The following is a 26,459-nucleotide window of genomic DNA, read 5'->3' as shown; positions in this document are numbered from 1 at the left end:
GGTTTCTCTGGGGATGTCCAAAACACTCTGATGGACATGCCCTTTGATGGCATTCGCCTCTTTGGCACTAAAGCAGACAGTGCGTTGGAGCGCTTTAAGGACTCCCGGGCTACGGTCAAGTCCTTGGGCCTGTTGGCCTCTCTGCCTTCCGCTTTTTGCTCCTATTGTGGCCACGGAAGGGGTGCCACACCACGTTCGCAGAGCCACAGACCACCTCAACAGAAACACCAGCGAGGCCGTGAATGTGGGAACCGTCAAGGCGGTTCAGGGGGTCAGCGGGCGGTAAGTCCACCTCCACCCCCACAGCATCCACTGCAAAACCTATCTGAAAGAGACACGTTAGTGATAGATTCCTTACCTTAGAATATCCCCAGGCGTCAGACTGGATCCGGAAATTTTTGCGTAGCAATACCCCTGCGCGCTGTTAGGCGTCGTCTGCGGCTCCGCGTCCGTCGTCGGCGTCGTGAGCGCCGGGATGACGTCATCGGAGTATATAGACGGCGCCCATGCGCGCTGACGTCAGTTCTTCTTTTTTCCGCGCCAGCTAGCGCAGATCCGGAAGAAGCTCTACCCCCAGTCACTTTTTGACTGAAAACTTTTTTGATCCTTTTGATCCTCTACTTAGTCGATTCTCGACTATCGGTGCCAGGGATGCCCGGGTTCAAGCCTTGCTCGAAGTGCGGCCGACTCATGTCGGTCACGGACCCCCATCGCCGGTGCCTGAAGTGCTTAGGCCTCGACCACGACGATCGAACCTGTGACGACTGCCGGGCCCTGACGTCGAAGGCTAGGCGGGAGCGGTCCCGCAAGCGTCTCGAGCTGAGGCAGTCGGCCCCGCGCCGCTCCAGGTCCCGGTCCCACGGGAGGTCGAGGGACAGGTCGCGAGGTCGGAGTCATCGACGCTCCGGGAGTGGTCACCGATCGTCTGGATCCAAGTCCTCAGGTAAGAGGCATGAGAGGTCGGAGCGACACCATCGGTCCTCCGACCCGCCCCGACGCTCGCTCGATGCGGCCGGGGGTTCGGGCGACACCGCCCACGCGGCTCCGCGGGAGTCGCAAGCGTCGCCGCCTGCCCCACACCTTCGGGTCCCTGGGCACGGCGCGTCGCAGGAGGAGGTCGAGAGGTACCTCATGGCCATGAGGGCCCTCCCTCCTCAGTCGGTTCCCGTGGCGCCTTCGGGCCGATCGGCTCCGTCTGGAGGTCCTTCCGGGTCGGGCGCTTCGGCCCCGACGACGTCGGGTTCTTCGGGCCCGGCGCCGCTGGCGACTTCGGTCCCGGCGCCGCGCGACCTCGCTGGATCCGGCTCCGGATCCGGGACCTCGCCGGTCGACCTTACGACCTCACCGGCGCCGTCCCTTCAGGTGTCGTCCCCGGCAGCCGTGGTGGTTGCCGACCCCAATGCTTCCTACGGTCCGCCTCAGGCGTCGGAAGGGCGCCGCTGGGCGCCGATTCCGTCGGCCGTCGGAGAATTCTATCTCCACGAGGAGGCCCTGGCTGTTCATCCTGGTTTCCAGGAGCTGGGTGACGAGGAGCAGTGGGAGGGGTCCGAGGACCCTCTGGCACGTGATTGCCAGTCTCATCAGGACTGGACATTTGAGCTTGGGGAGGCCAGTGGTATTGACACATCGCCAGACACTGGATTTACGTCGCCCCCGACTGTGGCTTCGGAGGCGGGTTCTGCTTACAGTGTAGTGTTGACGAAGGCAGCTAAGGCCCTAAACCTTGAGCTCCCCGTCGCGGCCGTGAGGACTAATCTCCTCACTGAGGTGCTCAAACAGCAGTCCGGCTCCGCGGAGCCCCTTCTGCCGTTCAATGAGGCCTTGTGTGACGTTCTGCTGGGCACTTGGTCCAAGCCCGCCACAGGTCCCCCTGTGGATAGGAACGTGGCCAGACGCTACCGCCCGGCACCGGGCGACCCTTGCTTTTTGTCCACCCACCCCACCCCCGAGAGCCTGGTCATCCAGGCCTCCACTTCCCAGACCGCATTCCCGACGGCCCCGCCCGATCGGGAATCCAAGAGATATGAGCAGTTCGGGAAGAAGGTCTTCTCGTCTGTGAGCCTGGGGCTCCGGTCAGTGAACACCAACTGTCTCTTGGGCCGCTACACCCACACTCTGTGGGACACGGTTGCGGAGGTGCTGCCACAATGCTCTGAGGAGGTCAGGGCTAAACTCAGCCAAACCCTTGCGGACGGCCGAGATGCGGCACGATTTTCCATCCGGTGTGGGCTGGATACCACGGACTCACTGGGCAGGGCGATGGCAACGACAGTGGCGGTTCGACGCCACGCCTGGTTGAGGTCCGCCAATTTCTCGGCCGATGTCCAGGCCACTCTCCTGGACATGCCGTTTGATGGCCGTCGCCTCTTCGGCGACAAGGCAGACCATGCGCTGGAACGTTTTAAGGACTCCAGGGCCACGGCCAAGTCCTTGGGCCTTGCGGCCCCACGCCAGCAATCGGGTGCCTTTCGCTCCTTTCGTGGCCACGGAAGGGGCGCCCCACCACGGACCGTCAGCCACGCGCCGCAGAATGTTCAGCAACGCGGTGGCGGCCGTGGGAACCGCCGTGGCGGTGGTCGGGGCCAGCGGCGAGGCCAGTCCACACCTCCCTCAGCAGCCCCCGCCTCAAAACCTTCCTAGTCCGAGTTTTCAGGCCCATGTGACGCCTGTGGGAGGCAGGGTTCGCCATCACCTCTCCCACTGGCATACAGTCACTTCGGACAGGTGGGTGCTGCAAATTGTCCGAAGGGGTTTCTCCCTCCCCTTCGAGTCTTCCCCTCCATCCATGCCACCTCAATGCCACCGTGTGTCGGGGGATCACTTGCGACTTCTGCAAGAGGAAGTTTCGGCCCTCTTGGCCAAGAGGGCCATCGAGCGCGTTCCTGGGCCAGAAGTAGGTCGTGGCTGTTACTCCCACTACTTTCTGGTACCCAAGAAGGGCAAAGGGGGCCTACGCCCTATCTTGGATCTGCGGAACGTGAACGGCTTCCTCCGTACGGAGAAGTTCAAGATGCTCACTTTGGCTCAGGTCCTGGCTGCCCTGGACCCAGGAGACTGGATGGTAGCGTTGGACTTGCAGGACGCCTATTTCCACATCCCCGTCCTGCCGGCCCACCGGCGTTACCTGCGGTTCACGGTAGGCCACGAGCACTTTCAGTTTACCGTGCTCCCCTTCGGCCTTACCAGCGCCCCACGGGTGTTCACGAAGGTGATGGCGGTGGTCGCAGCCCATCTGCGCAGGCAAGGGGTGTCAGTCTTCCCCTACCTCGACGACTGGTTGTTGAAGGCGGGCTCGCCCCAGACAGTCGTCAGCCACCTCCAGACTACGGCCGACCTCCTGCACTTGCTGGGGTTCTCCATCAATGTGCCGAAGTCACACCTGTGTCCCTCTCAGAAGCTCCTTTTCATCGGAGCGGTTCTCGACTCGGCGCAGTTTCGGGTTTACCCACCCGAGCAGCGGGTTCGGGATATTCAGGCCCTGATTCCTGTCTTCGGGCCGTTATCCCGGGTCTCGGTCAGGTTGACGCTGCGGCTTCTGGGACTGATGGCCTCCTGCATCCTTCTGGTGCGTCACGCCAGGTGGCGGATGCGGGCTCTGCAGTGGGACCTGAAGTTTCAGTGGGCCCAGCATCAGGGCAACCTGTCCGATCATGTCCTGATCTCAGAGGGCACTGCGAGACAACTGCAGTGGTGGCTCACGGACCGCGACTGGGTCAGTGGCAGACCCCTCTCTCTACCCCAGCCGGAGCACGTAGTTGTGACGGACGCGTCCCTCCAGGGCTGGGGGGGCCACATGGGAGAGGCGGAGATCAGAGGCCTCTGGTCTCCGGCGGAGTCCCGGCTCCACATCAACCTTCTGGAGCTGCGGGCGATTCGTCTTGCACTGAAGGCATTCCTCCCCTCTGTCAGGGGGAGCGTGGTGCAAGTGTTCACCGACAACACCACCGCCATGTGGTACTGCAACAAACAGGGCGGTGTGGGGTCGTGGACCCTTTGCCAGGAGGCTCTGCGCCTCTGGCAGTGGCTGGAACATCAGGGCGTGACTCTGGTGGTTCAACACCTGGCAGGTTCTCTGAATGCCAGGGCGGACGAACTCAGCCGCCGGTGCATGATGGATCACGAATGGCGTCTGAACTCGGACGTGGCGCAAGGTCTCTTTCGACAGTGGGGAGAGCCTTGGTTAGATCTATTCGCCACAGAAGAGAACGCGCAATGTCAGCAGTTCTGCGCGTTGGAGTTTCCAAGGCGGCACTCGCTCGGAGACGCTTTTCGTCGCGAGTGGAGCTGCGGCCTGTTGTACGCCTTTCCGCCTATACCACTTCTGCCCAGAGTGCTGAAGAAGATCAGGCGCGACCGGGCCCAAGTTATCCTTGTGGCTCCGGACTGGGCTCGAAGATACTGGTATCCCGAGCTACTCAGCATGTCAGTCGATCCCCCGATTCGTCTGCCTCTTCGGGAGGACCTTCTGTCGCAGCAGCAGGGGACGGTCCTGCACCCGAACCTGTCCAGTCTCCACCTACAAGCTTGGAGATTGAGCGGCGGCAGTTGAGGCCATTTGACTTGCCTCCCGAAGTCTGTGACATCATTCTGGCAGCCAGGCGTCCCTCCACAAAGTCGGTATACGCCTGCCGGTGGAATAGATTTGTGGCATGGTGCGCAGCAAAGGCTGTGGACCCCCTCTCTGCACCCCTTTCGGAAGTGCTGCTCTTTCTTCTTTCCCTTGCCCAGCAGGGCTCTGCTCTGGGCACTCTTAAAGGGTACCTCTCTGCTCTTTCGGCCTTCTTGAGGCTACCTGATCAGCCTTCTTTGTTCAAGTCCCCTATAGTGAGTAGATTTCTGAAGGGCATCACACACATGTTCCCTCCTGTTCCTTTCGTGATGCCCCAGTGGGACTTGAACCTTGTTCTCACCTATCTGATGTGTGCTCCCTTTGAGCCACTTCATAACTGTCCTCTTCGCCTCCTTACGCTGAAGACGGCCTTCCTGGTTGCCATCACCTCTGCCAGGAGGGTGAGTGAGCTCCAGGCTCTTTCTTCTTCTCCGCCTTTCCTGTCTGTTCATCCGGATAAGGTGGTGTTGCGTACACGACCTTCCTTTCTGCCCAAGGTTGTCACGGCCTTCCACATCGGGCAGTCCATCACCTTGCCCACCTTCTTTCCGCCTCCGCATCCCTCGAAAGAGGAAGAGAGGCTCCACCGTCTAGATCCAAAACGTGCGCTCTCCTACTACCTGGACCGCACTCGCCAATTCCGGGTGGATGACCAACTCTTCGTTGGTTACGTGGGCGCGAAGAAGGGAAAGGCTGTACACAAGAGGACCATCTCCAGGTGGATCATCTTGTGCATCCAAGCATGCTACTCCATGGCGAGGAAGGAGCCCCCGGCTGGATTGCGGGCTCACTCCACTAGGGCCACGGCAACGACAACTGCCCTGGGCCGCGGTGTCCCCCTGCAGGACATCTGTCAGGCAGCCACGTGGGCCTCGCTGCACACGTTCGCAAGACACTACTGCCTGGACAGCCAAGTCCGGAGGGATGGCTTCTTTGGCCGTTCCGTCCTCCAGGACTTTCTGGTGTGATATTGGTTCGCAGACCCACCACCGGGGTTGGTATTGCTGGGGTATCTATTCTAAGGTAAGGAATCTATCACTAACGTGTCTCTTTCAGATGCACAAGTTACTACTTGTGTAACGATATATCTGTAAGAGACATTAGTTAGTGATAGATTCCTTACCGCCCTCCCATCCTCCCCGTTCTGCGAACCGATATTTAGGGTTAAGGTCATCCCCTTTCAGGGCCCTAGTTTCATGGCACCAGTGTTAGTTCTATCATGGCTCTGCGTATCTGGCGCGGAAAAGCTGTGTTACCAGAACTGACGTCAGCGCGCATGGGCGCCGTCTATATACTCCGATGACGTCATCCCGGCGCTCACGACGCCGACGACGGACGCGGAGCCGCAGACGACGCCTAACAGCGCGCAGGGGTATTGCTACGCAAAAATTTCCGGATCCAGTCTGACGCCTGGGGATATTCTAAGGTAAGGAATCTATCACTAACTAATGTCTCTTACAGATATATCGTTACACAAGTAGTAACTTGTGCTCCTAGTCCGGTATTTCAGGCCGACCAACGCCAGTGGGTGGCAGAATTTGCCATCATCTCCCCCACTAGCGCAACATCATCTCGGACAAGTGAGTGCTGCAAATTGTCCGAAGGGGCTACTCCCTCCCCTTCTGGACCACCCCTCCAGCCATGCCGCCTGTGCATATTGGGGGTGTAGGAGAGTAGGGTCTGCAAACCTATGATCACCCCAGATTTTTGCTTTTTGCTTCACTGGTTTACGACTTCTCTGGCTGTGGGCCTGCTAATCAGACCCACAACCTTGCTGTTCTCTCACTAAATTGACACGTGTACCTTAGGTGCATTTACCAATTGGTACTGGGCCACCTTCTCAGACCCTGTAACTCAGGGCATAGGTGTACCAAGGGCCTACCAGGGGCTGCAGCATGTATTATGCCACCCCTGGTTGGCCATCTAAATCTGACACAACTGGCTGCACGACAGCTGGGGCAAGGTGGTGTAATCACCCTTTGCTTTAGATATAGTATACCTTTATCTAACCCTAAAATGGACACATAGATTCCTATCAGTCACTCCTATGGCAGGCCTTGACAATCCTGAAGGCAGAGTGCTTGGAATCGTGTGAGATGGTGCTCTGGCATGAGCTGAGCCCGTTTGCAGCTTGCGGAACCAAGTCCTAATAGCTGTTCCATGATAACGTGTACCATATACTCTTAAGTGCATTATAATCCTCGCGGTTATATGCTAACTCTGGTATCGCTTTATCAAAACATGTTGAGTAGGTGTCATACGAATTGGAATACTAACCCCTCACCAATTCTGGCGACAGGGTTAGCATTCCACCCTTCTAGAGGGACATGACATGTATGTAACTGTGAAGCCCGGTTAAACTTAACTCAAGCCTCAGCATCACAAAATGGATGCTGCCACCACAGACACAAGTCTGACCTCCTGCTGCTGTGAGTCCTTCCAGCGAGGGAAGCTTGGACAAAGGGTTTCCTGTCAGGGGCGGTGCTAGCACCATCCCAGACAGGGTTTTGTGTATCCTGGGTAGGCAGGGCTTTAGAGGAAGGTGACTGCAAGTGGCACCCCGGTGCTCACTATGCATAGGCCGGCTAGAACCAGTTCCAGGGGCACACCAGCCCCTGACCTGGGGAAAGTCCGGCATGGGAGAGGGGTGTAACCATCCCCCTTCCTGGTCCCACCCATGGGCAGGACCTAGTCGCGTGCCAGCCCCTTTTCCTAGTATAAAGATAGGAGCGGGCCCCCTTCCAAATTCTATCATCTTTGAATCCTGAAACTAATTTCTACGACTTCTTCTCAAGATTTCTCCCTTGTGACTAAGGAGTAGTCACCCTGCATCCGCAGGCACCATCCAAGCATCGCGGTCTGCTGTAAGTCTCTCCTCCGGATCAAGACTGCCCAGCTCGACGAGAACCGGCTTCCCTGGCACCTCTGACCTCAACCTGCATCATCAGCCCAGCTGAGATTCGTGGGTGTGACGAGACCTCGAGGGACCGGCCATCTTCAGGACTGCACAACGCTTGCCCAGCACGACCGCCGAGGGATCCTCGAGTGAGTGCTTTGGGGTCCGAGAAGCCCCAACCCTGAGCAGCTCCAGCACCGAAGTCCAGCCCCCCAGCATCCACCAGATCTGCGTGGGGCCCTTCTGCTCTTTGCTGCTCACCGCGTTGTCTGGCTACTAGCCCGCTGGCTTGTGGCCTTCCCGACGACGAACGACGACATCAACACCGCTGGTCTGGTTGCTCCAGACTGGCCCTTGCTCCCCTCCAAAAGAGGAGCACCCCGGACCCTCCTGGTCCACTCCAGACGCCATTTTGAGTCCACCGCGTGGGCTTGCATTTGCCAAGACTTGTTGCCCCAATCCTGGGTCCAGCGACGTCGACAGCAGATACCATCGTGGGACAGCTCGCACCTACATCCTGGTCGCCGACAACGCCTCCTGGTCCGTGAGACTGCAGAGCCCAGCGTCGCCCACTCACCTGGTCGAGGTGACTCCATCCGGTGCCATCCTGGTGCCCATCTGATCACTGGCTAGTGATTCAGGACTTGGTCCCCTCTGCTTACAGGTGTCTTCCATCTTCGATCCAGGCTTGGATCACTTCGAACTTCAACACTGGTCGCCTGCCAGCAACTTCTTCTTTCAGGCTCCATAGACTGCAACGAGGATTCCCGACGTCTTTTCAGACCTATGCAGCCGCAGCCCCTGGGCTAGGTAACCTCAGCATTTCGGTGCTCCAGCATAGCTTTGCTATCCAAGGGTCCAGATCCTTGTTCGTTTCAGCTCTACCTAGTCGGATTCGTCCGATAACACTAACTTTGTAATTTCTAGCAACCATAGACTTTGTCCCGCATCCCGCGTGAGAGTGCACACTCTGCACCCGATCCCCCTAGGCCTCCTGCTAGTAATCTGAAGGTTCAGTAGTCCAGTCCTAGCGATCCTAAAGTCTATTAGAGTAGTACTTACCTGCTAGTAATTTCGCATTCCACTTTTAGAGTATATGGTTTTTCGTGCCCCTCGGGCATTTGTGTAAATTGTGCAACTTTGCGTATTTTCCTAAGAGCTTTGTATTGTGCTTAGCACCCTGTCCTCATAAAGAGTCCAGGGTTGTTGTGTTCTAAATAAATATCCTTTATTTTCATAACAACTTGTGTGGTGTCCTTTCACTTGGTGTTCAAGGGGTATATGTGATGGTATAACAGCTGGCTTAACACGCCCTCCAGAGTTTAGCCTAAAGACTGCTCTTGTCCATGCTACTAGGATAGCTGGTCTACGGTTGACTTACAACCAATCATCAATAAGGGTTCTTTGGACTGATACAAAGTGCTCACTAGAATAGTGAACATTATATATCAGGCCAACTTCTCACAGGGGGTTTCAGCCTTCCCCTATCTTGACGACTGGTTGTTGAAGGCGGACTCGCCCCAGGCTGTCGTCTCCCACCTCCAGACTATGGCTGGCCTCCTGCATTCGCTGGGGTTCTCCATCAACGTGCCAAAGTCACACCTGACCTCTCTCAGAAGCGCCTCTTCATCGGAGCGGACAGAACAGTGATTCCTGGATATTCAGGCTATGATTCCGATCTTTCAGCCTCTATCCCGGGTTTTGGTCAGGATGACCCTCCGGCTAGTGGGTCTGATGGCCTCCTGCATCCTGCTAGTGGATCATGCCAGATGGCATATGCGGGCTCTGCAGTGGGACCTGAAGTTCCAGTGGCCACAGCATCAGGGCAATCTGTCTGATCATGTCCAGGTCTCAGAGGGCACTGCACAACACATGCAGTGGTGGCTCACGAATCGCTATTAGGTCAATGGCAGATCCCTCTCCCTTCCCCAACCGGAACACACAGTTGTGACGGACGCGTCCCTTCTGGAATGGGGCAGCCACATGGGATAGATTGAGATCAGAGGCCTCTGGTCTCTGGCAGGGTCCTGGCTCCATATCAACCTTCTGGAGCTTCGGCGATCCAATTTGCACTGAAGGCATTCCTTCCCTCTGTCGTGGGAGAGTAGTGCAGGTGTTCACGGACAACACCACCGCCATGTGGTATTGCAACAAACAGGGCGGGTGGGGTAGTGGTCCCTATGTCAGAAGGCTTTGCGCCTCTGGACATGGCTGAAGCATCGGGGCATACCCCTGGTGGTTCAACACCTGGCAGGTTCTCTGAAGGCCAGGGCAGACTAACTCAGCCTTCGGTGCATGATGGATCACAAATGGCGTCTGCACTCTGACTTGGCACAAGATCCCTTGCAGCAGTGGAGAGAGCCTTGGTTAGCTCTATTCGCCGCTGAAGCGAACGCACAATGTCGTCAGTTCTGCACGTTGGAATTTCCAAGGCAACGCTTTTCATCGCGAGTGCAAGTGGAGTTGCTGTCTACTATAGGCCTTTCCGCCTGTACCCCTTCTACCCAGAGTGCTGAAGAAGATAAAGCGTGACCGGGCGTAAGTTATTCTTGTGGCTCTGGACTGGCTCCGGACTGAGCTACTCAGCATGGTGATCTATCCCCAGTTCCGACTACCTCTTCGTGATGATCTTCTGTTGCAGCAGCAGGGGAGGGTTCTCCACCCAAACCTGTCCAGCCTCTACCTCCTTGCATGGAGATTGAGTGGCGGCAGTTGACGTCTTTCGACCTGCGATGTTATCTTCGCAGCCAGGCGTCCCTCCGCTAAAACGGTATACGCCTGCAGGTGGAATAAGTTCGTAGCACTGCAAAGGCTGTAGATCCCCTTTCTGCCCCTCCTTCAGAGGTCCTTCTATTTCTACTCTCTTTGCCCCAGCAGCGCTCTGCTCTGGGCACTGTCAAGGGCTATCTCTTGGCCATTTCAGCCTTCTTACGGCTTCCCGATCAGCCTTCCCTTTTCAAGACCCCGGTTGTTAATAGATTCTTGAAAGGCATTACTCATCTTTTCCCTCCTGTTCCTTTCGTAATGCCTCAGTGGGACTTGAACCTAGTTCTAACTTCTCTGATGTGTGCTCATTTTGAGCCACTTCACAACTGTCCTCTTCCTCTTCTCACTTTAAAGACTGCTTTTCTGGTTGCCATCACCTCTGCCAGAAGAGTGAGTGAGCTCCAAGCTCTTTCTTCTAAACCTCAGTTTCTCTCTGTCTATCCAGACAAAGTTGTGCTAAGGACTTGTCCCTCTTTTCTGCCAAAGGTTGTTACCGCCTTTCACATCGGGCAGACCATCACTTTGCCCACCTTCTTTCTGCCTCTGCATCCCTCTAAAGAGGAAGAGAGGCTCCACCGTCTGGACCCAAAATGTGTTCTCTCAGTCTCCCTTAAAAGCACACAGCAGTTTCGGGTCAATGACCAGCTCTTCGTTGGCTACGTGGGCGCTAAGAAAGTTTGGGCTGCGTACAAACGGACTGTAGGAAGGAGGATACCTGACTATGGTTGCCCCCAAATTTTTGCTTAGTGTTTAGCTGGTTTTTGACTTAGTTGGCCTGGGATCCTGTTGTTCAGGACCCCAGGCTATCTGCTCTCTCTTTAAAATGGACTGCATGTACCCTAGGTACATTACCAATTGGATCATGGATCCCCTTGTGAGCCCCTGTACAGTGTACCCTAGGTACCCAGGGCATAGGTGCATCCAAGGCCTACCAGGGGCTGCAGCACATATTGTGCCACCCCTGGCCTGGCCTTCCTATTTGACACAACTGACTAATAACTCAGCTGGGGCAAGGTGGTGTAATCACCCTTTGCTTTAGGTATAGTATTCCTATATCTAACATATATATGGACACACAGTAACCTATAAATCTGAAAGAAACACGTTAGTGTTAGATTCCTTACCTTAGAATATCCCCAGGCGTCAGTCTGGATCCGGAAACTTTTGCGTAGCAGTACCCCTGCGCGTCGGTAGGCGTCGTCTGCAGGCGTCCCCTGCGGCTCCGCGTCCGTCGTCGGCGTCGTGCGCCGTGATGACGTCGCTGGAGTACATAGACGCCGCCTCCGCGCGCTGACGTCAGTTCTTCTTTTTTCCGCGCTAGTGGACGCAGATCTGAAGAGCAGTACTCCGGTCTTTGACCAAGTTTTTCGATTGTTTTTTTCTTCTCTATTGTGCCTGATAGGATGCCTGGGTTTAAGAATTGCGATGACTGTGAGCGCACGATGTCGGTCACAGACCATCACCGCCTCTGTCTCCGGTGTCTGGGCCCCGACCATGACGTGGACTCCTGCGTCGACTGCCGGGCCCTTACCAACAAGGCTAGGCGGGAGCGGTCCCGCAAGCTACTGGAGCTCCGGGTGTCGGCCCCACGTCGGGACCGGGAGCGGTCCCGGTCCGGCCGGAGGTCGGGAGAGCGTTCGAGGGAGCGGTCGCGGAGCCGCGCCGGGCGCTCCGGAAGTCGACACCACTCGTCAGGCTCGTCAGGTAGGAAGCACAAGAAGTCGGGGCGTCGTCATCGTCCCCCCGACGCTCGCGCGATGCGGCCGGGGGCTCGGGTGACCCCAACCCCGCGGCTCCGCGAGAGTCACCGGCGCGGCCTGCCTCATACCCTCCGGTCCCTGGGCATGGCGCGACGCCTGAGGAGATCGAGACGTTCCTCATGGCCATGAGGGCGCTCGCTTCTCCGACGGGGCCTACGGCGCCTTCGGGCCCAGTGCTACCGTCTGGGGGCCCTGGCGGCTCGGGTGTCCCTGCCTCGGCGCCGTCGGGTGCTCCGGCCCCGGCGCCGCCGACGGCTCCGACCCCGGCGCCGCAGGGGCCTTCGGGATCGGCGCCGGCTGGTCTTCCGGCCTCCCCGGCGCCGTTGCCATCGGGGTTACCCCCGACGCCGCCCCCGCGCGGCGCCGGTTCTCCGCTGCCGGTTCCGGCCGGCGGTGGGGTTCCGACGCCGGCTCCGGGCGGCGCCGTCCCCTTACCTTCTCCGACGCCGGACGCGGCGCCGGACGGGCGTCGCTCGACGCCGGTCCCGGCGCCGATGGGGCCCATGAACCCCGAGGAGCCGGTCTTCATCATTGACTCCGAATACGGAGAGGATGAGGAGTACGGTGAAGGTTGGGAGGGGTCCGAGGACCCTCTGGCTCGCGAGTGCCAGTATGACCCGGACTGGACAGGTGACTTGGGGGATGCCAGTGGTTTGGACGACTCTCCTAACCCTGGTTTGATCTCTCCTCCAACCGTGGCATCGGTGGAGGGAGCTGCCTATTCTGTGGTGCTGATGAGGGCTGCCAAGGCCTTAAACCTTGAGCTCCCCGTCGCGGCCGTGAGGCCTAACATCCTCACCGAGGTCTTCAAACCGCAGTCATGCCCACTGGAGCCACTGCTGCCGTTTAATGAAGCCTTGTCTGACGTTCTGTTGGGCACGTGGTCCAGGCCCGCTTCAGGTGCGCCTGTTGATCGGAACGTGGCCAGGCGCCACCGTCCTTGTCCGGACGACCCCAAGTACCTGTCTACCCACCCCACTCCTGAGAGTCTGGTGATCCAGGCCTCGACCTCCCAGTCCGCATTCCCGTCGGCCCCGCCCGACCGGGAATCCAAGAGGTATGACCAGTTTGGCAAAAAGGTCTTCTCGTCCATTAGTTTGGGCCTGCGGTCTTGCAACACCGCCTGCCTCTTGGGCCGCTACACCCACTCTGTGTGGGATACGGTCGCGGAGCTGCTGCCAGAATGCCCCATGGAGGTGCGGGCAAAGCTCGGTCAGGCTGTGGCTGAGGGCCGAGATGCAGCGAAATATTCCATTCGGTGTGGTCTTGATACGACCGACTCGCTGGGCAGAGCTATGTCTACGACGGTGGCGATTCGTCGCCACGCCTGGCTGAGATCCGCCAATTTTTCGGCTGATGTCCAGAATACCCTGATGGACATGCCGTTTGATGGCTGTCACCTGTTCGGTGACAAAGCGGACCACGCGCTGGAACGCTTCAAGGACTCCAGGGTCACGGCCAAGTCCTTGGGTCTCTCGACCCAGCGTCAGCAACCGGGTTCGTTTCGTCCCTTTCGTGGCCAAGGAAGGGGCGCCCCCACACGTGCTGCCAGCCACGCGCCGCAACAATCCTTCCAACGCGGTGGCGGCCGTAGAAACCGCCGTGGTGGCGGTCGGGGACAACGGCGGGGTCAGACCACACCTTCCCCCGCAGCATCTACCCCAAAATCCTCCTAGTCCGTGCTTTCGGCCCCATGTGACGCCAGTGGGTGGCAGGGTTCGCCATCACCACGCTCACTGGCGCACGATCACTTCGGACAGGTGGGTGCTGCAAATCGTCCGAAGGGGCTACTCCCTCCCCTTCGAGACCTCTCCTCCAGCCATGCCACCGCAGAACCACCGTGTGTCGGGGGACCACTTGACACTTCTGCAGGAGGAAGTTACGGCCCTCTTGGCCAAGGGGGCCATCGAGCGCGTTCCTGGGCCAGAAGTAGGGCGTGGTTGCTATTCCCACTACTTTCTGGTGCCCAAGAAGGACAAGGGGGGCCTACGTCCTATCTTGGATCTAAGGAACGTCAACGGCTTCCTCCGGAAGGAGAAGTTCAAGATGTTGACGTTAGCTCAGGTCTTGGCTGCTCTAGACCCACAAGACTGGATGGTAGCGTTGGACTTGCAGGACGCCTATTTTCACATTCCCGTCCTGCCGGCCCACCGGCGTTACCTGCGGTTCACGGTAGGCCTGGAGCACTTTCAGTTTATCGTGCTCCCCTTCGGCCTTACCAGCGCCCCACGGGTGTTCACAAAGGTGATGGCGGTGGTCGCAGCCCATCTGCGCAGGTTGGGGGTTTCAGTCTTCCCCTACCTAGACGATTGGTTGTTGAAGGCGGGCTCGCCCCAAACAGTCGTCCACCACCTTCAGATGACGGCAGACCTCTTGCACGACCTGGGGTTCTCCATCAACGTGCCGAAATCACACCTGTGTCCCTCTCAAAAGCTCCTTTTCATCGGAGCGGTTCTGGACTCGGCGCAGTTTCGGGTTTATCCTCCGGAACGGCGGGTTCGGGATATTCAGGCTTTGATTCCCATCTTTCAGCCGCTATCCCGAGTTTCGGTCAGGTTGACGCTGCGGCTGCTGGGACTGATGGCTTCCTGCATCCTACTGGTGCATCACGCCCGGTGGCGGATGCGGGCTCTGCAGTGGGACCTGAAGTTTCAGTGGGCCCAGCATCAGGGCAACTTGTCCGACCACGTCTTGATCTCGGAGGGCACTGCGAGACAACTGCAGTGGTGGCTTACGGACTGCGATTGGGTCAGGGGCAAGTCCCTCTCCCTTCCCCAACCGGAGCACGTTGTCGTGACGGACGCGTCCCTCCAGGGCTGGGGTGGCCACTTGGGAGAGGCAGAGATCAGAGGCATCTGGTCTCCGGCGGAGTCCCGGCTCCATATCAATCTGTTGGAGCTGCGGGCGATTCGTCTGGCACTGAAGGCATTCCTCCCCTTTGTCAACGGGAGTGTAGTGCAGGTGTTCACCGACAACACCACCGCCATGTGGTACTGCAACAAACAGGGCGGAGTGGGGTCGTGGACCCTTTGCCAGGAGGCTCTGCGCCTCTGGCAATGGCTGGAACGTCAGGGCGTGACTCTGACGGTTCAACACCTGGCAGGTTCTCTGAACGCCAGGGCGGACGAACTCAGCCGTCGGTGCTCGATGGATCACGAATGGCGTCTGAACTCGGACGTGGCGCGAGACATCTTTCTGCAATGGGGAGAGCCTTGGTTAGATCTATTCGCCACAGAAGAGAACGCGCAATGTCATCAGTTCTGCGCGTTGGAGTTTCCAAGACGGCACTCGCACGGCGACGCCTTTCGGCGCGAGTGGAGTTGCGGTCTGTTATACGCCTTTCCGCCTATACCACTTCTGCCCAGAGTGCTGAAGAAGATCAGGCGCGACCGGGCCCAAGTTCTCCTTGTGGCTCCGGACTGGGCTCGAAGGTACTGGTATCCCCAGCTACTCAGCATGTCAGTCGGTCCCCCGATCCGCCTGCCCCTTCAGGAGGACCTTCTGTCGCAGCAGCAGGGGACGGTCCTCCACCCGAACCTGTCCAGTCTCCACCTCCATGCTTGGAGATTGAGCGGCGGCAGTTGAGGCCATTTGACTTGCCTCCTGAAGTCTGTGATGTTATTCTGGCAGCCAGGCGTCCCTCCACTAAGTCGGTATACGCCTGTCGGTGGAACAGATTTGTGGCATGGTGCACAGCAAAGGCTGTGGACCCTCTTTCTGCCCCTCTTTCGGAGGTTCTTCTGTTTCTTCTTTCTCTTGCCCAGCAGGGCTCTGCTCTGGGCACTATCAAGGGCTACCTTTCTGCCCTTTCAGCCTTCTTGAGGCTTCCTGATCAGCCTTCTTTGTTCAAATCCCCGATTGTAACTCGATTCTTGAAGGGCATCACTCACATGTTTCCACCTGTTCCGTTTGTGATGCCTCAGTGGGATTTGAACCTGGTTCTGACTTTCCTGATGTGTGCTCCCTTTGAGCCCCTTCATTCTTGTCCTCTCCGTCTCCTGACTTTAAAGACGGCTTTCCTGGTTGCCATCACCTCTGCCAGGAGGGTGAGTGAGCTCCAGGCTCTTTCTGTCCAACCTCCTTTCCTGTCCATTCATCCTGACACGGTGGTTCTGAGGACTAGACCTTCTTTCCTGCCCAAGGTTGTTTCGGCCTTTCACATCGGGCAGTCCATCACCCTCCCTTCCTTCTTCCCGCCTCCGCATCCTTCAAAGGATGAAGAGCGGCTCCATCGTCTGGACCCAAAACGTGCGCTTTCATTTTACATGGATCGCACACGCCAGTTCCGGGTGGATGACCAACTGTTTGTTGGCTACGTGGGTGCGAAGAAGGGACGGGCGGTCTGTAAACGAACCATCTCTCGATGGGTCGTCCTCTGCATCAAAGCGTGCTACTCTTTGGCTCGGAAGGAGCCTCCTGTTGGGCTGAGGGCCCATTCCACTCGGGCCACGGCGGCTACTACTGCCCTGGGCCGGGGAGTCCCCTTGCAGGACATTTGCCAAGCAGCTACGTGGGCCTCGCTGCACACCTTTGCGAGGCACTACTGCCTGGACAGTCAAGTCCGGAGGGATGGCTTCTTTGGCCGTTCTGTCCTCCAGGACTTTCTGGTGTAGTTTTGTATTGGTTCGCAGACCCGCCACCGGGGTTGGTATTGCTGGGGTATGTATTCTAAGGTAAGGAATCTAACACTAACGTGTTTCTTTCAGATGAACAAGTTACTTACCTTCGGTAACGATATATCTGTAAGAAACATTAGTTAGTGTTAGATTCCTTACCGAACCCACCCATCCTCCCCGTTCTGCGAACTGATACCTAGGGTTTAAGGTCATCCCTTTCAGGGCCCTAGTTTTTACATGGCACCAGTGTTGTTCTCTCATGGCTCTGCGTCTCCTGGCGCGGAAATACTGTGTGCAAAGAACTGACGTCAGCGCGCGGAGGCGGCGTCTATGTACTCCAGCGACGCCATCACGGCGCACGACGCCGACGACGGACGCGGAGCCGCAGGGGACGCCTGCAGACGACGCCTACCGACGCGCAGGGGTACTGCTACGCAGAAGTTTCCGGATCCAGGCTGACGCCTGGGGATATTCTAAGGTAAGGAATCTAACACTAACTAATGTTTCTTACAGATATATCGTTACCGAAGGTAAGTAACTTGTTCGTCACTCCTATGGCAGGCCTTAACAATCCTAGAGGCAGAGTGCTTGGTTATGTGCGAGATGGTGCTCTAAATGAGCTGAGCCTGTCTGCAGCTTTCGGAACCATGTCCTTTAGCTGTTTCATGATAGTGCCATACCATATACTCTTAAGTGCATTATAATGAATGAAATGAAATGAAATGAAAAGATAATTTATAAAGCGCAATGGCTACCCTGGGGCGTCCCAACGCTGCAGAGGTTGGGCTAAGGCGGAGTACGCTAGATTTTATATTAGTTTATTAAAAAGCCAGGTTTTAAGAAGCTTTCGGAAAGTAAGTAGTTTAGGCTCTGATCTGATTGTGAGGGGGAGCGTGTTCCAGATCTTGGCTAGGTTGTAGGAGAGCGAACGGCCTCCACACCTCGCTCTCTTAATTCGAGGCACTGTGGTGAGATAGGATGTCCCGGATCTGAGGTGTCGTTTGGGGTGATAAGCATTTACAAGGGGACGGTTGATAGCGGGGCCTGTTCCCCAATAGGAACGATGGGCAATACACATGGCCTTGAATTCAATTCTCGATTTTACAGGGAGCCAGTGGAGGTCTTTCAGTCGGGCTTTGACTGAGACTCGTCGAGGGATATCGAGAAGAGTCCTGGCGGCACAGTTTTGGACAATTTGGAGTCTGTTAAGCGTGGACTGTGGGGCCCGAGGTATAGGGCATTTCCGCAGTCAAGGCAAGATAGGATCAGCCCTTGGACCATGATCCGTCTTGAGTGGAGAGGGAGAAGGGGGAGGATCTTACGTAGTAGCCTCAGGAGCCCAAAGCATGTGGCGGATAGCTTGGTTGCCTGGTAATTAAAATTAACTGTTCTGTCCAGCCATATGCCGGGGCTTTCGATTTGTTCTTTGGGTACGGGGGGACAACCTAGGTAATGGGGCCAGATGGAGTCGATAGATTTGGTGATGGTATTTCCCAGGAGCGTAATCTCTGTTTTCTCCCCGTTTAGTTTTAAGCAGGAGGCCGTCATCCAGGCGGCGATTGCTTCCAAACATTTGTGTAGGCTGTGGTGGGAATTGAGAGGGGGATCCAGTGCTACCACTAGCTGTGTGTCGTCCGCATAGGTGATAATTTTCACTCCAAAGGGGCGGACGACATCAGCCAGGTAAATGTTAAAAAGGATGGGGCTCAGGGAGGAGCCCTGGGGCACCCCACAGTTCAGGGGTTTGCTGGGGGAGGTGAAATCTTTCTCGAATATCTGAAATGATCGATCTGTGAGAAAGGATCTCGGCCAGGTGAGTGCCGTTCCCGAGATGCCTATCCTACTGAGACGGTGGAGAAGTATGTTGTGGTTTACAGTGTCGAAGGCGGCACTAAGGTCGAGGAGAACGATGGCCGATGACCCACCGCTATCCAGGATCCTTCTTGCCTCCTCCGTTACTGCGACCAAGGTTTTTTCTGTTCCGTGGAGGGGCCGAAAGCCCGTCTGTGAGGAATCAAGTATGGCGTTTGATTCCAGAAAGTGTGTCACGACTGAGTTGACATACTTCTCTAGTAGTTTGTTGAGCCAGGGTAGCAGGGAGATAGGTCTATAGTTGGAGGGGTTGTTTTGATCAAGGCTTGGTTTCTTTAATAGGGCCTTGACCATTGCTCGCTTCCATGGAGGCGGGACGATGCCAACGTGGAGAGAGGAGTTAAGCAGGTCCAGAATAGAGGGTGAGATCTGACTTGTGAACGGGATGAGAGCTCGCGGGGGGGCCGGGTCAGTAGGAGATCCTGATTTGACCTGCTGCATGATACTCTCTAAATGACTCAGGTCCAAGGGCGGGATGTATGTGAGGGGGGCGGGTGATACTGACAGATCTGGGTCTGGGAGGCTACTGGTCGGAGGGGGGTTTTGAGTGAAAGAGGAATTAATGATTTCTATTTTACGATAGAAGAAGTTCGCTAGCTCATCACAGTGAACTTGGGTGTTGCTGTGCTCCTTTGGTGTCTCTGGTAGTTGAAGGAGAGATTTTGCTATCCGATAGATCTCCTTGGGCTTAGAGGCTGCCTTGTCTATTTTTTCCTCAAAATATTTTGCCTGCGCTAGTTTAATTCTAGTTTTGTAGCTTTTGATAGCTGCCCTGTAGGCTGTTTTGCCCGTTGGTGAGTAATCGAGGCGCCATTTCCTCTCAATTCTTTTACAGTTTCGTTTGGCGTCTCGTAGGTCAGTGGTGTACCACGGGGCGGTCGCGTTTCCCCGCTTGGGGTAGGTAAATTTGAGTGGGAGTACCAGATCTAGAGATTTGGTTATCCAGATATTTTAATTCTCGCTGCGCTCTATAGGGTTGGAGGTTTTGGTAGGTTTGGTCGAATCAAGGTTCTCCAGCCATTGCGACTGGGCAAGCTTGGACCAATTACGTGACTTTTGGGCAGTCTTGGGTTTTTGTAATGGGTGGTTGGGAAGGGTCCATGTGAGAGGGATAAGGAAGTGATCAGTCCAGGGGAGGGGAGAGGGGTTTTCAACTTGTAGGTTCGGGCAATTGGTGGATATAGGGTCCAGAAGATGGCCCCTTTGATGAGTGGGCCCGCGGAGTAGTTGCTGTAGTTCGACGGCACCTAGACTAGAGGATAATTCTCTGGCGTTTGAGCCATTAGGGTCATCAAGGTGGGTGTTCAGGTCTCCCAGGAGCGTGAAGTTAGCAGAGCTAAGAGCAAGGTTTGCAACCGTTGGGGCAAGGTTAGAGAGGAATTGTCCTTGCGTCCCGGGTGGGCGGTATATAAGCATCCTCGCGGTAAATGCTCACTCTGGTTTGACATTATCAAAACATGTCGAGTAAGGTGTCATACGAATTGGAATACTACCCCCTCGCCAATTCTGGCGATGGGGGTAGCATTCCACCCTTCTAGAGGGACATGACATGTATAGAACCTGATCCCCGGTTAAAGTTAAACAGAGCCTCAGCATCACAAAATGGATGCTGCCACCACAGACACAAGTCTGACCTCCTGCTGCTGGGAGTCCTTCCAGCGAGGGAGGCTTGGACAAAGGGTTTCCTGCCTTGGGAGGTGCTAGCACCACCCCAGACAGGATTTTGTGTATCTGGTTAGGTAGGGCTGAATAGAATCAGGCATGCCCGGGGCACACAAGGTGTACCCGTGCATAGGCCAGTTCAAACCGGTGCTGGGGCACTACAGCCCCAGCTCTGGTGCAAAACTGGACAAAGGTAACCACCCCCCTTCCTGGTCCCACCCACAGGAGAGACCTAGTAGGTAGTGCAGCCCCTAGAATTGGTTTAAAAGTAGGAGCTGAGTACCAAGACTGCAGATTACCCTGAAATTCGACTACATAAGATGAAACTCTGGACCTTCGACGTTCTGCTGCTCAGAAGACTGAAGAATTCCCCTTGTGGCCAAGGAGTGGCCACCCTGTGAATACAGGCACCATCCAACGATCAACGACTGCTTTGCTGCCGCCTCCCGCCGGTGCCCGAGCCCAGAGCCTGACAAGAGCCAGACTCCCAGACATCTAACAGCCCAATCCACAGTCCCTGCAAAGCTGAGACGAGTGGAGGCGACCTGAGATGTGGGACCGGACCTCTTGAAACGTCCACGAAAAGCTGACTGCGCAGCACCTGAGGCACCCTCAATGCTGTGCTTGGGGTCTCGAGAAGCCCCACCACTGAGCTACATTTGCACCAAGGACCTGCCCTCCAACTCTCACGAGTTCTGCGTGGGGCCCTTCTGCTTTGTTCCACTCGACCTGCCTATCCGGTTACTAGTCCGTTGGCTAATGGCCATTTTGGCGACCAAACGACAACTTTTGACTGCTGGTCTGGTTGCTCCAGACTGGCCCTTGCTGCTCCCAAAAGCAGCAACCCCTCTGACCTTGCTGGTTAGAGTTGGAAGCATTCTCTGCTTCCTGCGTGGCTTGTATTAGCCAAGGCCTGTTTGCTCCGATCAAGAAGCCGACTCCGCCATCAACTAAAGCCTACGTGGGACAGCTCGTGAGTGACGGTCGTCGTCATCGTCGCCTAGTCCACGCTGCTGAAGAGACCAGCTTCACAACATCACCTTTTGGCACCCGACGACACCTGGTTCCTTCCTGGTTCCACGCCAGTCACTGGCTAGTGACTGTGAACATTGTCCCCTCTGCTTTCAGGTCTTCACCACTTCAGATCCCCCCTTGGATCCAACGGAACTCTTCACATCAGGTCGCCTGCAGCATCAACACTCCAAGGCTCCATCTGAACTCCTGCAGAATCCCGACACACTTTGGCACCACTGCACCCGCTTCCTGTGGGTGAGGTAACGCTGGCACTCCGGTGCCCCCGAGTAGTTTAACACTCCTAGTGTCCAGATTCCAAAGGGTTAAGTTCTAGACTGACCGGAAGACTTCCTACCTTCACCTTTTTAACTTTAACGCATCCATTGATTTCCATGTAAATTGCTCTTAACTTTGCGCACTGCAAACCAGATCTCGTGGGCCTCCTAGTTCCTAACTTGCGTTAGTACAGCATAGCCCCAGCGATTCCCAAGGCCCTAGGCCTTACTTCCTTTCGACTTGTGGTACTTATACCACTTCTTTAGTATATGGTTTTAGGGGCCACCCGGGTCTATCCATAATTGTGCAACTTTTGTATAAATATCAATTGAATTGTTTTAACGTGTTTGCTTCTGTGCTCATAAAGAGTTCAGGGGACTATTTGTAGTAATAAATACATATATATTTTGAATATATATCCTGTGTGGTGTTCTTTCACTTGGTGTTCAAGGGGGTTACATATGGTAATACAGCTGGCTTCACATGCCAAAAGAGTTTAGCCTAAGACTGCTTTGTCCATGCCACCATTAGGATAGCTGGTCTATAAGGTTGACTTACAACCAATCACCATAAGGATTGTTTGGGCTGATACAAGGTGGTCACTAGAACTAGTGAACATCATATATCAGGCCAACTTCTCACATGGACCATATCTTGGTGGGTCGTTTTGTGCATAAAGGCTTGTTATTCTTTAGCTAAAAATGAGCCTCCGGTGGGGCTACTCGCCCGTTTTATCAGGGCGACTGCATCTACTACTGCTTTAGGACGGGGAGTTCCCTTGCAGGACATCTGTCAGGCAGCTATGTGGGCCTCACTGTACACATTTACCAAGCATTACTACCTGGACAGCCAAGTCAAGAGAGACGGCTTCTTTGGCCGTTCTGTTCTCCAGGACTTTCTGGTGTTATCTTGGTTCGCAGACCCACCACCTAGGTTGGTATTGCTAGGGTATCCATTCTAAGGTAAGGAATCTATCACTATGTGTTTCTTTCAGATGCACAAGTTACTTACCTTCGGTAGCGATATATCTGTAAGAAACAGAAGTAGTGATATATTCCTTACCGCCCCACCCATCCTCCCCATTCTGCGAACGGATTTCTAAGGTTAAGGATAACCCTTTCAGGGCACCAGTGGTCAGTTTCTTGCATGGCTCTGCATTCCTGGCGTCGAAAGTCGAGTACAGAACTGATGTCAGCGCCCGTGGGTGCGTCTAAGTAGCTCAAGCGATGTCATCCCGACGCCAACGACGCAGGCGGAGCCGCCCCACGACACCCACCGACGCACAGGGTACGGCTGACGAAAACTTTACGGATCCAGTCTGATGCCTGGGGGAAATTCCAAGGTAAGTAATCTATTACTAATGTTTCTTACAGATATATCATTACCGAAGGTAAGTAACTTGTGCATCAGGAAGCATGGAGGTGCTTATAGGCAGCTCCAGTCATCACTTCCGGAGCGGAACAGTGTCCGAGTGGAGCCACACAATGTCACCTGCCAGCATGTAGAAGTACTAATCAACAAGTTTCCGGATCCATTCTGCCTCCTGTAAAATACTCACAAGGTGAGGAAACTGTGGCTAAATAGAGCATCCACCAGAAAGTGCATTAACGAAGGTGAGTAACTTGTCCGTTAGTGCAAGAAAGCCTACTCATGTTCTTTTTAATAACAGCCTTCCCTCCACCCTCTTACTCCATGTGCTACTCCGAAGATAACACTGTAAGTATTTGTTTCTTAAGCTTTTTTGCCATTATCATTTCCAATATCTACAAGAAAAGGCTTTGCCGAGACCTCTACCAGTTTGGTTGTGTACATTTTGCTACTGACTTTGCTTCTTTGACATATTGTGAAAAAACATTTTACAGAAAATGAAAGCACTTTCTTAATTTCTCATATTAGATGTGTTTTTCAACATTTCTAGAGGTTATTTATTATGTGATCTTAAGGAGATCCAAATAATGTTTTGCTTCTAAATTGTTCAAAATCCCTGCTTGTTAAAGTTTTAAGGCTTTTCTCTGTTCCTGCAAAATATATTTGTCCAAACTAACGTGTCGGATTTAACTTTGTGTAGGTTGCTTCGATTCCCTGCTGGCAGTTTATTGGCTGGATTGCTCAGATGATGGCGATGCTTGACAAAAAGCAGGCAGTGGCCGTGCAGCACATTGTCGAAGAGATTGCGGACCTCTACCCACAGGCTCTTGTATATCCATTCATGATCAGCAGCGAAAATTATACCTTTGAAGAGAGTGCAATTGGACACAAAAATAAAGAATTTGTATTAAGGTATTACAACAACGTGTTAGTTATTTTAAATACCGTAATGTGAAGTATATAGTTGAATGTTTCTTTTATTGGCGGCCTTTTTTATTTGATATTTCTTTTTTTAAAAAGAGCCAATATGTAGTTTGAAGCACATTTAATTTCTTGAAGCTGGAACATAGTATGCACAAGAAAGAGCAAAAAGACAAATGACTCAAAAAAGTACTTAAAACACATCGATTCAGTGGTACTTAACCTTTTGATTTCAAATCCAACTAAATCACACTGGAGGGCCAGGGAGCCATTTGTTCAATTTGAACCTCAAATATTATGCACAAACAAGTGCACACTATATGAGCTCAGAATATCTTCTTTCCTCTGCAATTGCATGTTTAAATATGAGAATCACTACTTGAGCCCTCAGTAGAAGTGATGGAACAGAATAAGTAACTGGATTGACAATGGCCTAGGACAGACACAGGACAGCAGTGAAGTTTGGTATAGACAAAGCTGGAGTTCATTCTTTTCAAAAGGTGACAAACACAGTGGTTGCATAAAAGCTAGCAGACCAGGTGCTATTAGGGCACAGTGTGTGCCGCCGACTGGGAAATGGTACTCTGCCTGTGGAAGTATTTAACCCCCCCAGAGAAGTGCAGGCAAGTCCCCTTTCCTATGTAAGAAGTATAGGTGTTTTGAGGTCGTTCTCAAATGGCTGCCCATGCAAAGCACTGGATATGAGAAGGCATAGCTGGGAAGGGCATTTTTGGTAGTTGACCCATGCATACACACATATATCTCTAGGCGTGTAGAGCACTTTATCTCCAAGTGTGCAGATGCTATGACTTTCCATTTTTTGGTCAGGTCGAATTGTGTGTGTGTAAATGCAAATTGTCGCTGCTCATTCACACCGGCTTTGTCTTCAACTGGTAATCAGCCTCTGACTAAAACGTTTTTTAAATGTTCTTGGTTATTACATATTGTTATTGATTTTATAAATATATAGACCGAATACATTAGGGAGGCAATACTGTAGACATCAAGTTATTATTGTTACCAAGTGGGGGAACCACTTGTATACAATTATTTAGCTCAAAAACGCCCAAGATTACTAATAAAAATAATGGTTAAAGGTTCTATTGGTCTGCGGACATCCTGAATTGGGGCAAAAAAATAACAGGAATCCAGGCCACAGGGGGGGCGTGGCCAACCAGCCAACATGGCGGACGTGTCCTGCTAGAGCTCTGTCTTTGGATCCCTTAGTTCTCCTGAATATTCTCCTTTAGAGGTGTCCCTGTGCCTGTAACGTGCGGAGCAGGTGCGGAGAAGCAGCGCAGAGCCCGGGAAACCCAAAAGACTGCAGATTAGAGCCGCAGCTGCGTAAATTGAAGGAGCACGAGACGGCGCAGCCTCACTGTGGAAAGGCGCGAAACTGCCCCGGGGCCGGGCGACCGTTGGAACGGCTCGAGCTGTCGCCGCTGTGAGGTGAGGTGCCAGGTGCTGCGTTCGGCTCGGCCGCCCTGAAATCCCAGCGGAGGAGTATTGCCTGCAAGATTGGTGGGCTCCGTGACCCAGCGCTGTTGGCGGCCGCTGGCGGAGGGAGAGGACCGGAGCTGAGCCTGGGTGGGTAGCAGTGCCTGGAGCGGCAGAGTAACAGAGACCTGCGCCTGTGAGTGAGCGGACGGAAGGTGCGGCTGTCCCAGAGCCCCGCAACGTTGCCCCTTTGCATTCCGAGGCCCGTGGAGCTCCGTGGGCTCGTCAGACTGTAGTGCTGCCGACTTGCGGGGGAAGAGAGACTGCTGCACAGGCCAAAGCTGCTGACTGGTGAGAAGCGGGACCCGGGGCGGACTGGGAAGGCCCCACGGAGGTGCTGACGTGCGGGGAGGGGAGCCGCCTCGAGGTGCTTGGAGCGACTGAAGCAGTGCTTGGAGGCCTCCAGTGGCAGGCCGGGGGACAGAGAGCAGAGGCCTGTTGGGATCCTGGCACTGGGCGAGGAGGCACCCTCGGAGTCCTGCCTTCTATTGAGTAATCACAGGCAGACTCACCTAACTAGTGAAAACTCACTGGCAGAACCGCCCCACCATTGAACATTTACAGGAATAAGCAGCCTGACTAGTGAACGGTCACAGACACAACTGTCCTCTGAGACACCTTCACAACATTACTTTTGTCAGTTTGCAGGCAAGAAGGCACCGGAGGTTGTGCTGGCCCTGCACGAATGAGCTGGTGAGGGGCCTGGACTGGCACTGAGACTTGGGCCTGCCTCGCAGCGGAGCAGACCTCTACGAGCGCCGTAGTTATTGAAATCGACATAGTGGAGGCTGCGAGATGCTAACGGACGGGCAGCTGGGCCATTTTGTTTTGACAATCTCAAGCGCAACACCCCTGCGCTCTGGCCATGAGTGGGAGGATGTTGGACCACTGAGAGGTCGGGTCGCTGTACCAGGCCAAGCGTGGCGGCAGAGGAGGTGGCCTGCTGCAGTCTGGGCTGGTGACTACGTCACGCACCAACATCTCCCCGGCATTGGAATACGAGGTTTGCGAAGCTGCGGACAGATATACAGAGACCTGTGCACCATCTTAGGACAGAAGCCATCGCCCCCGCCTTTGCGGTTGGGGAGGCCTCCCCCCTCCTGCAACGCGGTCCGCACCGTGTGCAAGGTAGGCATCAGGCGTTTGAGGCTGGACTGGGTAGGCTGGATTCTCCCATCTGAGGCGCCAAGGCCACGCTGCCC

The 26,459-nt window shown here is 55.0% G+C and overlaps 1 protein-coding gene across 1 annotated transcript in view; it reads left to right on the top strand.

Moving 5' to 3' along the window:
* PRKDC (protein kinase, DNA-activated, catalytic subunit) overlaps positions 1-26,459 on the top strand; it is a 2,818,033-nt gene that overhangs the window by 2,392,651 nt on the left and 398,923 nt on the right. The window contains exon 74 of the mRNA XM_086965729.1: positions 23,540-23,751. Within this exon, the coding sequence (XP_086821855.1) occupies positions 23,540-23,751 (212 nt within the window). The remainder of the gene's footprint in view (positions 1-23,539; positions 23,752-26,459) is intronic.

The sequence above is a fragment of the Lissotriton vulgaris genome, chromosome 4_1 (genome assembly GCF_964263255.1).
Source record: "Lissotriton vulgaris chromosome 4_1, aLisVul1.2, whole genome shotgun sequence".
Classification (NCBI taxonomy): Eukaryota; Metazoa; Chordata; class Amphibia; order Caudata; family Salamandridae; genus Lissotriton; species Lissotriton vulgaris.
This window is presented reverse-complemented; position numbering and strand designations above follow the sequence as displayed.